The 15,727-nt window shown below is 29.2% G+C and overlaps 2 protein-coding genes across 7 annotated transcripts in view; one reads left to right on the forward strand and one right to left on the reverse strand.

Moving 5' to 3' along the window:
- Gle1 (Gle1 RNA export mediator) overlaps positions 1–6,035 on the reverse strand; it is a 75,606-nt gene extending 69,571 nt beyond the window's left edge. For 2 of the 3 annotated variants that reach the window (XM_075364996.1, XM_075364995.1), the window contains exon 1: positions 5,787–6,032. In XM_075364996.1, the coding sequence (XP_075221111.1) occupies positions 5,787–5,834 (48 nt within the window). In that variant the 5' untranslated portion in view covers positions 5,835–6,032. Of the gene's footprint in view, positions 1–5,786 lie in introns of all 3 variants that reach the window. The other variant, XM_075364997.1, reaches the window with a different exon arrangement.
- Positions 6,036–6,848: 813 nt separating this feature from the next.
- caz (FUS RNA binding protein cabeza) overlaps positions 6,849–15,727 on the forward strand; it is a 51,051-nt gene continuing 42,172 nt past the window's right edge. For all 4 annotated transcript variants that reach the window (XM_075364998.1, XM_075365000.1, XM_075365001.1 and 1 more), the window contains exons 1-3: positions 6,849–6,998; positions 8,261–8,470; positions 11,715–11,999. In XM_075364998.1, coding sequence (XP_075221113.1) covers positions 6,986–6,998; positions 8,261–8,470; positions 11,715–11,999 — 508 coding nt within the window. In that variant the 5' untranslated portion in view covers positions 6,849–6,985. The remainder of the gene's footprint in view (positions 6,999–8,260; positions 8,471–11,714; positions 12,000–15,727) is intronic.

The following is a 15,727-nucleotide window of genomic DNA, read 5'->3' on the forward strand; positions in this document are numbered from 1 at the left end:
AGCCATTTTTTGGTTGTTTTGCATAACTAATTAACGAAATTCAATGTTTAAGGGCTTAAATTATAGGTACTGCAAATGCCCACAACTTTTATTGAGGACTTTTTCACCTAGGAAGATTACCTTGGCCTACAAAATTGAAAAACCGATTTTCATCACCTTTGAATGGCCACCATTTTGTCCAGCTGCATGTAAACAAGTTATTCTTACCCTAACCTACAATTTCATATACTTCCTTAAACTCTACTAATTTTTTGGCAAAAGAATCGAGGGACTAATATTGCTGCAAAGCCTAATCATGATTTCAACTCAAAATATTCTGCGTAGAAAAATAGGAAACTACATTCCACAATGGAGACTGTCAAAGTGATGATACTTTCATCAGTTTATGAAAGTATGAAAAACTAACTGATTATTAAATAGTGGTAGACCTACAAGTACAACTTTAGCTTTCACTTATTATTCTCTTGCTTCGTTAATGTTGTGAGATACAATCGAAACTGAACTTATATTGTATAGTTTAGTTACTAAACTTATAGTTTCCATTTACAACGATTGACAGTATAAGTATCGATAGGAAGTGTAGTATAGAATAGACAATGAAGAGAGAGTACATGCTATATGTGAGAATACCTATTTAATTTATTAAATTATATTTGAAGTAAACTACTGGTCATATTTTGTTGGATCGTTGTCTGAATTGTGCCCATGTGAATAACCTCAACATGGAATCACAGCAGTTTATGAAGTTACAACAAAAATAACTAGAATGTTTGGAAATTCCAGATGAGAGTAGTATTGATAGCTAAAGAACTCCTTGACCATTGAAGATACAGAAACCAGATGCTCCGAAAGCTGCGGAATTGAAAAAGTATGAATTTATGATGCACGTGTACAGGAAGTGTTAGTAACACGCATGGAATCGAGGCTTTGTTGTATGTTTTAATGAGCAAGACTGCAAATGAAATATGGACTAAACTGAAAACAATACATGAGCATCAATCAAGGGTGAGTATTCATCTATTACAGCAGCAATTTTTTTATTTGAAGTCTGAAAATGGTGTTATGGACTTTCTATCAAAATTTAACTTCTACTATTAAGCATCAGAAGAAAATAATACTGAAAAAATGGTTATTACAAAAAATCTGCTGGATCAACATAAACATTTTGTGTCTGCTTGGGGATCAGTGGCTGAAAATCAACAAACTCTAAGCATTTTAACAGCTAAATTATTAATTAAAGAGAGTTTGAAACCTAGTGAAGATACTATGGCATTAACTGCTAAACATGTAAATAAATTTAGTCTCAAATACTTTTTATGTGGAGAGGTTTAGCATTAAAAAAAAATCAGTGTAGGAATTATTCAAGTTCTATGAAAAATAAAAATATTGTGTGTAATTTTTGTCATAGAAGGGATATACCATATTAAGAGATTGTTGGTTTTGTCAAAAGAAATTGTCAGCAGCAAATAAAAATGATTTAAATGATTTGTATGAAAGATTGGCCTTAATTGGGGTTTCTTGGGTGAATTTGGATAGAGAATAGTATATTGATAGTGGAGCATTTGAGCATATGTGTCACGATTTAAGATGTTTGGAAAGTATGTACAGGTTAATGAACAGAAACAACTAAGAATAGGTCACAGTTTAGTAATCACTGCAATTGGTATTGATAGTTTTTATTAAATAGTACAATGGCTAAAACTTCATAAATATGAAGATGAAAAATGTGCTATATGTACTCAATTTACGGATGAACCTTTTCTCACAGGGCAACGCTCTGGATAATAGTTTTTATTTGAAGTCAGATACCTATGAAGCACAATTAATTTACAAGGAAACAAATCAAGTTTGTGCACTGGCTAGACATTCAAATAAACTTTTTCACATTATGTTTTGCTTGTTTAAACAGAATTTTGTAGATCAAGGTGATTGTTGTACAGCTAATGATGCTGTAGTGAACTCAAATAAAAATCTTTAATATGGTGGTATGAAAGTTCAGCACAAAAAAAATATTAATATTGGAAAAGTCTTTTGAATCAAAATGGTATTATGTGTGAAGATAAAAATTAAACCTATTTCCGTGAAACCTGTGTGCAGAGAAAACAACCATGCCGATGTCTGTGGTCCTATGGAAGTTGACTCAATAGGTGGCTCTCATTACATGCTTTTACTGAAAGATGACTATTTGCATTATAAACAGATGTATTTTTTAAAACATAAGCATGAAGTTTATGGTAAGCTTGAACATTTTGTGGAAATAAAATGGATCAGAAAATTAAAATCTTAAGAATAGATAATGAAAAGGAGTTTGTTAATCACAATGTGAAAAAACTTCTGACTAAACAAGGAGTAGAACATCAAACTACAATTTCTAATAATCCTGAACAAAATGGTTTTGCTGAACGAGAAATGAGTACAATCACTGAGACAGCTAGAACAATGATGGCAGCAAAATATCTGAGCAAGTCATTTTGGGCTGAAATAGCAAATACAGATGTACATCTGATTAACAGAACTGGGACAAGTACACTGAAAGGTAAAACACCTTATGAATTGTGGAATAAGCAAAGTTTTGATTTAGAAAAAATAAAACCACTGTTTGATACAGAAGCATGAGTGCACATACCAAAACAAAAGGCAAAGAAGTTGGATCTTAAAAGTAGAAAGGGAATCTTTATAGGTTATTATGAAAGTACAAAACGACTGAGTTTATTTTCCAAATACGAATGCAGTAACGTTGGAAAGAGATATTATTTTTGTTCCATTTAAACAGATTTGTTTCTTGATTGTAATGTCAACATGAAAAAATAAAAACCTACATCTGAAGTTGAACACATTGAAAACATATTAAGGATGGGGCTGCAGATGAAAGTTCAGAAAGAAGTTCCCTGAACATGAACTGTATGATTATGAAACTGTCTTTGTTTGTGTAACTGACATTGAAGAACCAACATCATATAAGCAGCTAAACAGTAGTGGCAGGATGCTATGGAGATAAAATTTAAGTCATTAGATGAAAATGGGATGTTATTGATAAGTCAGAAATATGTGACATTGACAGCAAATGGGTTTACAGAATTAAACAAGCTAATTCAATTTAAATCTAGGTTAGTTGCCAGAGGGTTATGCAGAAAGGGTCAATATGTGATGTTTATTCTCCTGTTGCCAAATTAAATATAGTTTTATTAATGTTAGCTGTTAGTGTAAATTTTGTATTACCTGTCATGCAAATTGATGTCTATAGCGCCTTCTTGCATGTAGAACTGAAAGAAAATGTATTTATATGTTTACCTGAGAATTTCAATTTACCAAATAATAGTGTACAAACTTAAGAAAGCAGTTTATGGTTTAAAATATTCTCCCAAATGCTGGTATGATAAATTTCATGAATTCATATCTCAGAATTTTGTAAAGTCAAATAATGATAATTAAATTTAAAGTGAACCATTTGGGTCAAATTTCATATTATTTATATATTACTGTAGAATAAAGTTTAAAAGAAAGCGTGAAACTTTGAATCAAAGTAATTGTCCAGAAAATATAGTAAAACATTTCAAAATGTTTGACTGTAAAACCGCCTTTACTCCAATGGACAATAATTTTGATTACAACTAATTGCTGACAGAAAAACCAGAAAATATCAAGATAGAAAATAATTAGGTTGTATTATGTATGTGATGTTAGGCAGCAGACCAAATTTGTGTGCAAGTAGTCTAAGCAGATACAAAAGCTGTGCTAATAATTATTTATTAATATGTCTAAAAAGAGTGTTACGTTATATTAAAGGAACTCTTGATTTGAAATTAATTTATAGTAAAAATTCTATTAGAGATATTATCGAAGGTTTTGTAGATGCTGATTGGAATAGTGACACCACTGACAGAAAGTTCACCACTAGACACCGTTTAAAACATTTAATTATACTGTGACTTTGTATTCAAAGAAATAAGTCTTGTGTTGCTCTATCTTCTGTTGAGGCAGAATATATAGCCCTCAGTAATGTTGTCAGTGAGGCTTGTTGATTTAAAAATATTTTAACTGAATAAGTGATTTAGGTTTACTTTTATTTGAGGACAATCTGTCTGCTATATGAATTAGTAAATCTTGTGAGCAGCCTAAATGGTTAAAGCACACTAACATTAATTATCATTTTATTCAACAGAAAATTAAGTAACGTATAATAAAAGTATGTTATGTAGCATCAGATGTTCAAGTGGCTGACATAGTCATCAAGCCTCTTGGTAAAGTGTCATTAAGGATTAAGAAAGTTAATATTAAAAATTTAAGAAATGATGTTTCTTTTTATTTTTGTTGATATTTTTAAACTTCACTGTTTTGTTCTAAGCATTAATAAATTTTTGGTGCATTATATTAAGATACATATCTAATGTGACATTACTATATTTGTAAGGTTGTCAGCTGTATCATATGTATTATTTTTTATAAACAATTGGATTTAGGGAGGGTGTTCTGACATAATCAAAATGTTGTTTATTAAACTTGTATTGTTTTGGTTTACATCGATCAATAGTATAAGTATTGATAGCAAGGGAGCATCGATAGAAAGCATAAAGTAAAGAAGAGAATGAAGAGAGTACATGCTGTATATGAGAGCTCTTATTTGATATATTAAATAATTATATTTAATGCAGAACATCAATTGTGTATTTATTTAAAGCACTCTGCAACAAAGAAAAAATTAATAATTTCAATTAAAGTACATCTAACAAGCTGCTTCTATACATCAGAAAGGAAATTTTGAGTTGCCTCAAATTGGCTGTTCAGTTCTCTTATTTACAGTGATGTAAATGTAACTTGGATCCAGAGTTATCTGTCACAACTGCTTTATTTGCAGTGTTCATTATACACCCATGGTCAACAAAGAAATAAAAATTTTAAAAAACCCATGGCAGGTGAAATAAATGTTCTGGCCTATAGACATTAAGCAGCCACAGTAATAGGACTTTAAACATCAATGTAAAATTATAGTTTAACATTCCCTAAGTCTGCACGCATTTAAACACGTTGAAAATAATTATTAACTAAAAGCAATAAGCATCAAATATGTTTTCCACCAAAAGAGTACTAGTAATTTAGCTCTTGTACCACGTTAAGTACATCGAGTTGACACTAAATCAGGTGTACAATGAAAATGCTTACCTCACTTCTACATGAAAACCAAGCTTACCCGCGTCCTACTCAACAAAATTGCACCAAGGTTGTCACAGTAAATAATAAAAAAATATATATCTGTACTTATAGAGCCTAAAGCAATTTAAAACTTATGTGCCTGAGAAAACAATATCTGATCTAAATAAGGTTTACATAAACAGAAACTTATTAAAAAAGAATGTAAAGTATGGAATGAAGTATTGCTTGGCTGGGTTTGATATGCTAATTAACAGAAGTATATTCAGTTCACTGAACAAAGCAAAAGGAAATCACTTTGCTCTTGACTCTTCCTAAGATATACTTATTAAATACGGGATGAATTTCGATACGATATTTTTTATCAAGTCAACTGGACAGATTATAGTTACAATATGGATATTATAACGTATAAATCAAATCTCGGTTTAAGAATCTTTTCAGTATACTATCCAATAATATAAATTAAAGGTAAGTTCAAATACGGTAATACTACGAATACGATAAACCCACTGTATAATAATTTCTAGTAATTTACAAGTAATAATGAATGATTTTCATGTGCAATGCGATAGTTGTAGGTTATAAATTAATAACATTCCATTAGTGCACAAATCACATAAAAGAAAAACACTTACCGTTGAATTTTTTTGTGATACTTTAAAATTATAATTAGGGGAAATCATTCCTGTAACAAAAGTTAATGATTTTAAAATTCAAAAACAAAAATTTAACTAAATATCAAATCCTAACAAATCCCTACAAAGGGGAATCAGGTTCACTGTACGCCACTCTCGCGGTAGTTACTTTACCGGCATCTGTTATTTGTTTGCATGAGTTAAAAAAATAATATAGGTTTTTAAAATATTTCAAAAACACAGTAAATCGGAAAATTCTTTAAAAAATAACTGATTTAAGTGCAAATTAGTAATCATAATAATTATTGCATTTCACCACTTTCTTTAAAGTTCAATAAACTATGTTTAACAAAATGTTAAAACTTAATGAAAGATTCGGGTACAAATCTGCAAATTTGTAGTTTTTTTTTGAAAACATTAAACAGAATTAAACTTTTTCTAGTGATCTATTAGTAAATTAATCAACTGAACAAAGTTAAAATCTAGCCTGATAGCCGGTAAGGTAACATTACAAGATGTGACCAAGACTTTGTCAGACGTTATTGGAAAGTACAGTTTTGTATTTTATTAAAAATATATATTTTTTTCACCTTCTTCAATTAACCAGTTGAATATTAAACATTAAAAAAACTTTTTCCGCGTTTTATGACATTAGTATATTGATATGCTTGGCTACTTAGTAAATAAATATAATATTAAACAGTCGTAGTGAGAATAATGAAACACATTTTACTTCCCTTGAAATAATCATTCTTAAAACTTCCTTGTAATATTTTTATAATTCAACATCTTGAAAAAAACAGCTTATACTTGCTAACTGAAAATTGCATTTATACATTATATTATTAAAAACCAAGTAGGAAAGACTAGAAAATAAGGTTAAAATAATGCTATAAGAGTAGTTATTAACTTAAATAATATTTTAACAAATTATACTGAATTTTTACTTTGTGAACAGTGACGTTTTAGACGATATACTTTTTAGTTCTTCTTTTACTCGTTTTTATCGCTCTTAATTCTGCATTCCAAATAAAATGAGGAAGAAATTGAATTCCGGTTTGTTGTTCCGTTTTTCGGCTTCTGCCACAAGGCGACGCTTTGCGGTTGGGCATCTCCATCTTGGTTTCTGGTAATCAGCGTCGTATAGGTTGTTTATTGTGTTAATTTCTTATTACCTGGCTTGCTAATTTGATATTTGCATGGCTGATAATCGTAAGTATTCATTTTATTTAAAATATTTTTCTAGAAGTTTTAGGTGCAGTGTTTGGAGTAACAAACTTAATCCGATATTGATTTTTTTTGTTTAATAAGTTTATGTAAAACCTATTTAGATCAGATATTGTTTACTCGAGGATAGAACGTTTTAAGTTATTTTAGGCTCTATAAGTACAAATATTTATTATTTATTGTGACAACCTTTGTTCAATTTTGTTGAGTAGGACGCAGGTAAGCTTGGTTTTCATGTAGAAGTGAGATAATTTTCACCTGCGTTTTGTATCGACTCGATGTACTTAACATTGTACAAAAGTTAAAATTACTGGTACTCTTTTGGTGGAAAACATTTGATGCTTATTGCTTTTAGTTAATAATTCCTTTCAACGTGTTTAAGTGCGTTCAGACGGGGAATATTAAACTCTAATTTTACATTGATGTTTAAGTCCTATTACTGTGGCTGCTTAATGTCTATAGACCAGAACATTTATTTCACCTGCCGTAATTAAATCAGAATTAATAAAATGTTAGACTTAGAATTTTTTCCTGCTTCATTCATTTCTTGTGGATTTTAACATTGTTCATGTTATGTTATGATGGCCTGTATAAAATTAAATTTGTTTGTTCCTTTGTTTCTTTATCGAATATTTTGAATTAAAAAGTATCTGTATTTATTAATTAATGGTATCCTGCTTGATATTTTCTTCTTTTTTTTTGTTGTTTTGTTAATAGAAATTTCATCATAGTATTTTTTTTCATAGGTCTACTCACTTCACTTGTAATGGCAATTAAAGTCAAAGAATCTTGAATGATCTCCAATTCTACAGTATGTTTCAAACTTGTAGACAGAAGTGTTGTTAGTTGCAAATATTGTATTTTCAAATTGAATATCAAAAAGGCTTTGAATGTTTTCAGCAGCAATTATTGCTGCTATATGAAAGACCTATAATTTTAGAGATACAACTGTTTGAATACCAAGAAAAATGCTAACTATATTTAAATTACATTTAATAGGAAAAAAGTTAACTATTCATCTATTGTTGATCAGTTTAATCAATCATGAAAATAATTATAAAACAAATTGTGCATGATTCATGCTAAGACAAATTGTATTTCTGTTATCATCATGACATAAATCAAAACAAGTTTTGGATAGATTGACAACTTTATCTTTGCCAGATTTAAAATAAAGATTGTTTTAAAAAATTTTATTAATGGTTGTATTTACTATATAGTTTGCAAATTTTTTTTCTTTTTCACAGAGTATACCGGCTATAATGCTGGTGGATACGGTGGGTATTCAACATATTCTCAGCCACCAGGAGGTAGTGGGTCTGGTGGCGGTGGTGGTGGTGGAGGTGGAGTAGGTGTCGCTCCAAATTACCCTCCACAAGGTTATGATCCATCTGGTACAGGGTATAGTCAGCCACCTCCAACACAGGGCTCATGGGGACAGTCTCAGCCTGGATATGGTATTTTATTTTATGTCTTATTCACATATTTTTTGTACTATATGTATATATATACATATATATATATATAGTAGGGTTATTCATATAGTGTTTCTGGTGTTTTTTTGAGCTCATTCTACTGGTGAAAATAATGGAAAAAAATTATGTAAACATGAGTTCAGAAACGCACAGTTAGCATGTTTTGGCTGGCATGATTTTTCCTTAGTTCCTGAGCAAAGAGTGAAATAAAGTCATACTGAAATTCTAGGAACCTAAATTAAAGGGTAAACTTGATGATTTCTTACGGTTTTTGACCTAATAAATTGAATAAAACAGGTTCCAGAGCCATATCTCCAGTAGTTTCCATAATATCCTATGTAAAACGGAAAACCTTTACAAAAAATAATTTTTTTATTTTTATAATACAAAAACTTTGTTAAATGATTAATAAATGCATAAAATTTACTAATAAAATGTGTATAGAGAATTTAACTTAGAAAATTGATGTAAACTAGCCTAATAAGAAACAAACAAGAATTCAAGAAATTTGATTTTATTACTAACACTTACTGTACGAAAACTTTTAAATATATATAGAAAATGAAGTTAACATACAACTGATATAATGTTAGAAAAATTAAAATGCAATTGTTGCATTTAATAAAATAAATATATAGTAAATTTTCTAAAGTCTGTCCTACGTCATTACACTTGGCTACACACTTTTGGATTGCTTTCTGCAATTCTACACAAATTTGTGTGGCAGCATCTCTAATAAGAGCTATGAACTCATCACGTGTTCGAACTTTTCTCTTGTGCACAATACTTTTCATCTAACCTCACGAGCAAAAATCTAACTGTATTAGATCAGGTGATTTTGATGGCCAACCATCGCTCTGAAATTACTTAAATAAGTTTGCTGATACGGCATGTGAGAAGTGCGATAGCACACCATTGTGCTGAAAGTATATGTGGTATCTTGATGCTAGTGGAAATAGCAACAATTGTTTGTTAAAGAATTCAAAGTAAATCTCAGAATTTAGACATTCTGGGAATAATGGTTTCATCAAGATGGGCAGAACAGTCGTAAGTACTAATGCTGGGAAGTTTAATAATTTTTTTTGTAGCATATGCAGTGTTCTACTAATTGTTTTAGGATTTGGAACTCTGCTGTTAGGAAAATGTCTTTGATATTCTGCAGCAGCAGTTCAATTTCCATCACATACCTTCAACATAAACACCATTTTGGCTATTTCTTAGTTGTAAACAGTGATTGCTGCAGTATAACAATTAAAACAAGCACTTAATTAAATTACAATTTACAGCAGATTTCAGTGTTGTCAACTTAAAAATCATAATTTCTCAAGTTTTCAATTTGACAGTGAGTTTGAAGAAAGATATTTAAAATTTATTGTCTGAATAATATTAGTACTGGTTTTATTATATTAATTTTATTTTCATCTTTATATCAAAATTTTTTGTATTATTGCATTTTGTAGGAAAGCAGACATGCTTTTTATATATGATCCCTTCATTTTCATGTATTAGTAATAAATTAAATTTCTTGAATTGACCTATTTTTTTATTTGTTTTACTATTAGGTTATTTTACATCAATATTCTCAGAATTAATTTCTCTATAAGTTTTGGTGATACATTTTTATGCATTCATTAGTCATTTAACAAATTTTTTTTATAACATAAAAAAATGTATTTTTAGATAAGTTTTTCTGTTTTATGTAGGATATTGTGAAAACTACTAGAGATATGGTCCTAAAATCTGTCTTTCTCCGTTTGTTGGGTTAAAGAAACCATCAAGTTTACATTCTTAATTTAGTTAACTAGAATTTCAATATGGTTTTATTTCACTCTGCCCAGATATTGGGGGAAAATCTTTTGTTAGTCATAACTTGCAAACAGTGTTTACAGGTCCATGTTTATATGAAATTTTTTCATTATTTTATTTTTTATATGTGTGCGAGTTATGAATATAAATTCTTAGGAATTATGTGGCTGCTATTAATCATTACCTATCTTTGTTATAGATACCTAATTCAAAATATAAGTTACTTGTAATTGGCACACCCACAACGAAAATAACTAACATTTCATTCTAGGCACATGTGTTAAATAGAGAAAGAAGTGTTTTCTTGTTTCCTTCACTGAGAGCAAATAAATATAAACAAATTAGTTTACAAAGTTCACAGAAATTCAGCCAAAATCTATTATATGAAAGAATGGATAATAACCAAAATAACATTATTTTCAATATAAACTATATAAATAATATCAGTAGTTGTTAAACCTATTTTGTTAAGGATTATTCCCAGTTTTAGAATGATTAAAATTGATTGTTGAGTACCTTTTCTTTTGCAAAGAAATTATTGATATAAGGATTATGGTTGACATCATTGGTCAGTATGGAAATGAAATGTACTAATTTTCTTTGAGAATGTACATCACATGGTCAATTGTTTATTTTTTAAGAATCATTTGGGAAGTACCTCAGAGTAGTCTATAAAATATTATCACATATTAAATAAAATTCAAAAATAGTAATTGTTTGGGATTATTGCACGAAGGTTATGATGGTTGGTTTTTCACATAATCACATACAACATATTCACAAAATTAATTCTAATATACTGCAAACACTTCCAATGGTAGTGTTGATTTAATTGACCATAAACCATTAAATGTCATTCTATTATTTGTTTAGGAATGAGGTCATTCTTGTTATTATATTTGCAAATAAAGAATTTCAATGATGTAAAAGATATATATATAGATATCTAATTTTGACAAAGAAAAAACTACTATCAGCAGTGTCACATTTGTAAGATTATTTAAAACAAAAAAAATGTAATGTCTTGATTTTAATAACCAAGCTTTTTTATATGTTTTTGTGTGTATATATAAAAGTGTTTTCTTTAGGGAAGCCTTGAGTCTTTTCAGAAGGTTCTTTAATATGTGGAGGTAAATGAATTTATTGCAACATACACTTGAGCCAGCTGATATAAAGTCGTTAATCAGTAATATTCTTCTGTGATTTTGGGGAAAGACATCTTGATTTCCCTTGGATTAGAGAGAATGCCCACTGCCTGGAGGTAGTGTACAAAAAGAATCCAGGAATATTAAATAATGATCAATGGATAGTTTATCAAATAAGATTAAGTGCAAAGGTTAAGCTGTAATTTATTTTCAATTTAATTATTTCTTATATTTTTGAATTATTACAATTGTAATTATTTTACTCCCATTTTTAGGTACTGGAGGTGGTGCAGGAGGTTACCCATCTTACGATCAAACTCAACCTCCACCTGCCGCTCCTAGTGGTGGGTTCAGTCAACCACCACCATCAGGCTATGGCTCTAGTTCTGGTTATGATGGCACAGGTGGTGGTGGAGGAGGTGGCTGTTATGGCGGCGGTGGCAGCGGAGGGTATGGAGGACAGCAAGGTGGCGGTGGTGGTTATGGAGGTAGTGGAAGCTATGGCGGAGGAAGTGGTGGCCAAAGTAATTATGGAAGTGGCGGGGGAGGAGGAGGCGGAGGTGATATATTAGATGAAAACATTCTTTAAATTTTTTTTTGTTTGAATGTAATTTTTTTATGTATGTTGATGTCAAATGTAAATGAAGGAGGTAGTTTCAAAACTCATAGTTTCATCAATCTCAATTTGTTACTTCAATTAAAACTTATAATACTCTTTTATTATCGACATAGTAATGTATTCAGATGATCTTAGTGGCTGTAGAGGAATGCTGCGTCAGTTCTTTGGCCAACTGATATCTTAATGCACAAAACTTCAGTCTGTTATTCTATATTATTTTACAAAGACATTTATAAAAGATGTGTTGTTTATATGCACATAAAAAGAAGCAAGTATACTATAATTTTAAAGCCTTTATATATAATTTTGAACTACAAAATATATATTTGGGTGCCTCTCCTCCAGTGTCTTGCACTTTAGTTTTCTCCTGCACTTTAGTTTTTTGCTACTGGGTGGTTTTATTGCATGATGGTTGTATATATTAATAATCTTAACCTTCAAAACAGAATGATAAAATTAATGTTTTCCAAACTTTATTTAATGCTGTAGCGCTCTTGAAGTTTTCATCTATCTTATTTATATACTTTAAAATTATAAGTTTATTTTATTCATATTAGTAAAACTTATGCTGTCAGAAAATTAAGAAATAACTGTTCCCGTCATGTTAATCAAAACGGTAAAGATGTTAAATTTAAATATTTCTTTGTTAGCAGATTTATTTATTAATTCAGCAGGTCAGTCGCTGAAATTTTTTTTTAATGGTTTGTTAATTATTTTATTTTTAAATTAATTTAATCAAATCAATGAGTCCACCAAAGTTATAAAATAAATGGAAGATTATAGTTCAAATCTTTATTTTGGTATAAATTATATGTTCTTAGGGTACTCGATATTTTAGTAAATAACTGAATTGTTAAAAATTATATAATTATTAAATTGAAATTTTTGTCTTTAAAAAGGGTACAAAATCACATTTTTATTAAAAAAAAATTTTATGATCCCCATTTATTTTTTAAAAATTAAATGTTATTGTTAAAAGAACTTAGAGAACCTTTAGAGGTAGGTACCTCTAAAAATATAGTGAAAAGAAATATAATAGTATCAACTAAAGATTAGTGTGGTGTTCATAATAAATTGTTTTAATTTCTGCATATAAATGTTTGCAACAAAGTTAATTTTTGAGTTTACCTAAATAATTTTTGTTATATTTTTCTAAACAGATCTTTACGTTAGAAATTTCTAACTTTTTTTTAAGGGCTTAAATGTTAATTTAGATTGTTTATTTTACTACTGAAATTTTGTATTTATATATCAGTGTTTGTGAGAATATGTGTTTAATAAAAAAAATGTTAACATATTTAAAGGTTCGGTAATTTAGAATTTTTAAGAAACATATGTAAATTTATATTTACATACACTTTTTCATTTTGTCTACAAAATGTCATTTTTAAAGAAAACTTTACATGCATATCTAAACTTGCATATAATTTTAAAGTAAAACTTATTTTAAGATATGGATTTGCCAAGAAAATTGATGATTGTTTTTTTACATTCCTGAGTTTGTGGTGTTTGTCAAGAAAATAAAATTCTTAGAAAAACAAAATAAACTAGTCTATGGACTAGTTCATAGATTTCAGTTCTCCCAGTGAAAGAGTCATACTGAATTTTTTTAAGTCTAATGTAAAGTGTAAACTTGATGGTTTTTTATTATGCTTTTTTATCTGAAAAATTAAATAAAGTAAAAAGATGTAAAACTGAAAAATTTAGGGAAACTTTTTTTTTAATATGAAGTACAATAACTTTGCTAAATGACTAATAAATGCATAAATTTTATTATCAAAACTTATAGATAATCCTGAGAAAATTTGTGTAATAATGCCTATAAAACTCCAAAAAAAAGTCAAATTTTATTATTAAAAACAAAACTTAACAGAAAAACATGAAATTGAAAAAAATATAGCTGTTTTTGGTACAATAAATTTTTATACTTTTTTTAATCTACTTTTTAAAAAAAATACTTGCTACCTAAGCAAGTATATACTGTAAAATTCTTCCACCATTGACATTGATGCATGTTTCAATTTGTTTCCTTACATTTTCCATTGACAATCTAATGATATCTGCGTTCCTTGATGAAGGCATCAGCATTGAGAATGTGATAGGATCAGTTCATTATGTATGTCTATTTTCTGATTGTATACCTTACATTTCAAACCATCCCCATAAATTGTAATCTTAGAGAATAAAGTCCGGTGAACAAGGTGTCATTGTTACTGTTCCTCTACATCAAATCCATTTGCCAGTAAATTTTTCATTTAAGAATTGTCTTACTTCATTCGTGAAATGTTTTTTCTCGAATTTAATAGTATATGTCTGTTTGTTTTGCCAATGAAAAATTTTCAAGCGCTGTAAGAAATTCATTATTTAAAAATTCCAGATAATTTCTCCCTGTGACGCATTGTTCTAGTATGAAAGGACTTAGTAATTGGTTGTTGCACCAAAAATCATTGAACCACAGCATATCAGTTTTCTTCAGACTGCCGATGTGAGTTTTGTATGATGGTTATACTATTACAAGTAAAAGTAGCTTTGTCTGAAAATAGTTTCAACAAAATTAAATGGTAATTATTGTTAGCCCATTGACAAAACTGCATTATCTGACTTGGCCACCAAGCTGGAGGTGTTGAACTTTCTGAACATAATAAGGACACAGTTCATGAGCATGTAATGTTTCTTCATGCTGTACTTTGTGAAATGTTGAGTCGTGTAGAAATTCTTTACATGCTCGTTGTAAGATTAAGCTGTTGCCACCTGAAGAATGTTTTCCCTTTCATTACCATCTACAGGTTGCCGTTCAGTTGAAACATGAGCTCTGAGAAATGTACCATTCTCACAAAGATTATTATAATTTCACAAAATACTTTATGGTTTGGAACTATTCATCCAGGATACCTACGTCTGTATTCTTCCACCAGAGTTAGAGCATTTTCATTGCAAAAGCCATTTGCAAAAAATTAAATATCATATTCTGCAAGAGTGAAGAGATAGGGCATTTTTCAAAACTGAATTTCACTTATTTAAATTCAGATTCAATTGGGAAAATTCAGGTGCAGTTTAGAGTATAATAAACACAAAACAACACTACATAGCTTGGTTTTCAAAAATAAACGCAATAAAAATCTTGTCAAAAACAACTAAACCATGTTATTATTAACATGGAACCACAATTTTATGACGACATAGTATTCAAATTAATTTTGAAGCATACTTAGCGTTTCCAATCTAATTTTTCAAAGGCCTCAATTCATTATATTAAAAATAGCTGTTAATAATAAAAGTTGATTTTCTTTGTTTTTCTTAACTTTATTTCATCAATTTCTTCAGAATTAAATTCTCTACAGGTTTTAATAATAGAATTTACACATTTATTAGACATTTAACAATGTTTAGTGTACCTCAAACCTAAAACAAAAAAACATATTTTTTATTTTAGATTAGATATCATGGAAACTATGGGAGGTACAATTCTGAGACCAGTTTTATTCAATTTTTCTGGTTAAAAACATAAGAACCTTACATAATGCCTTAAAAATTTCAGTATGACCTCATCTCACCAGGGAACTGAAATCCAGGCAAAATTTTTAAGTTTAAAGCTTTATTTAAAGCTCTAGATTGAGTTCCCAAATTATTACTCCCCTTACTATTAAATCACTCTGTACATGGTAGTCT

The sequence above is a fragment of the Lycorma delicatula genome, chromosome 4, assembly GCF_047948215.1.
Source record: "Lycorma delicatula isolate Av1 chromosome 4, ASM4794821v1, whole genome shotgun sequence".
NCBI classification, from domain to species: Eukaryota; Metazoa; Arthropoda; class Insecta; order Hemiptera; family Fulgoridae; genus Lycorma; species Lycorma delicatula.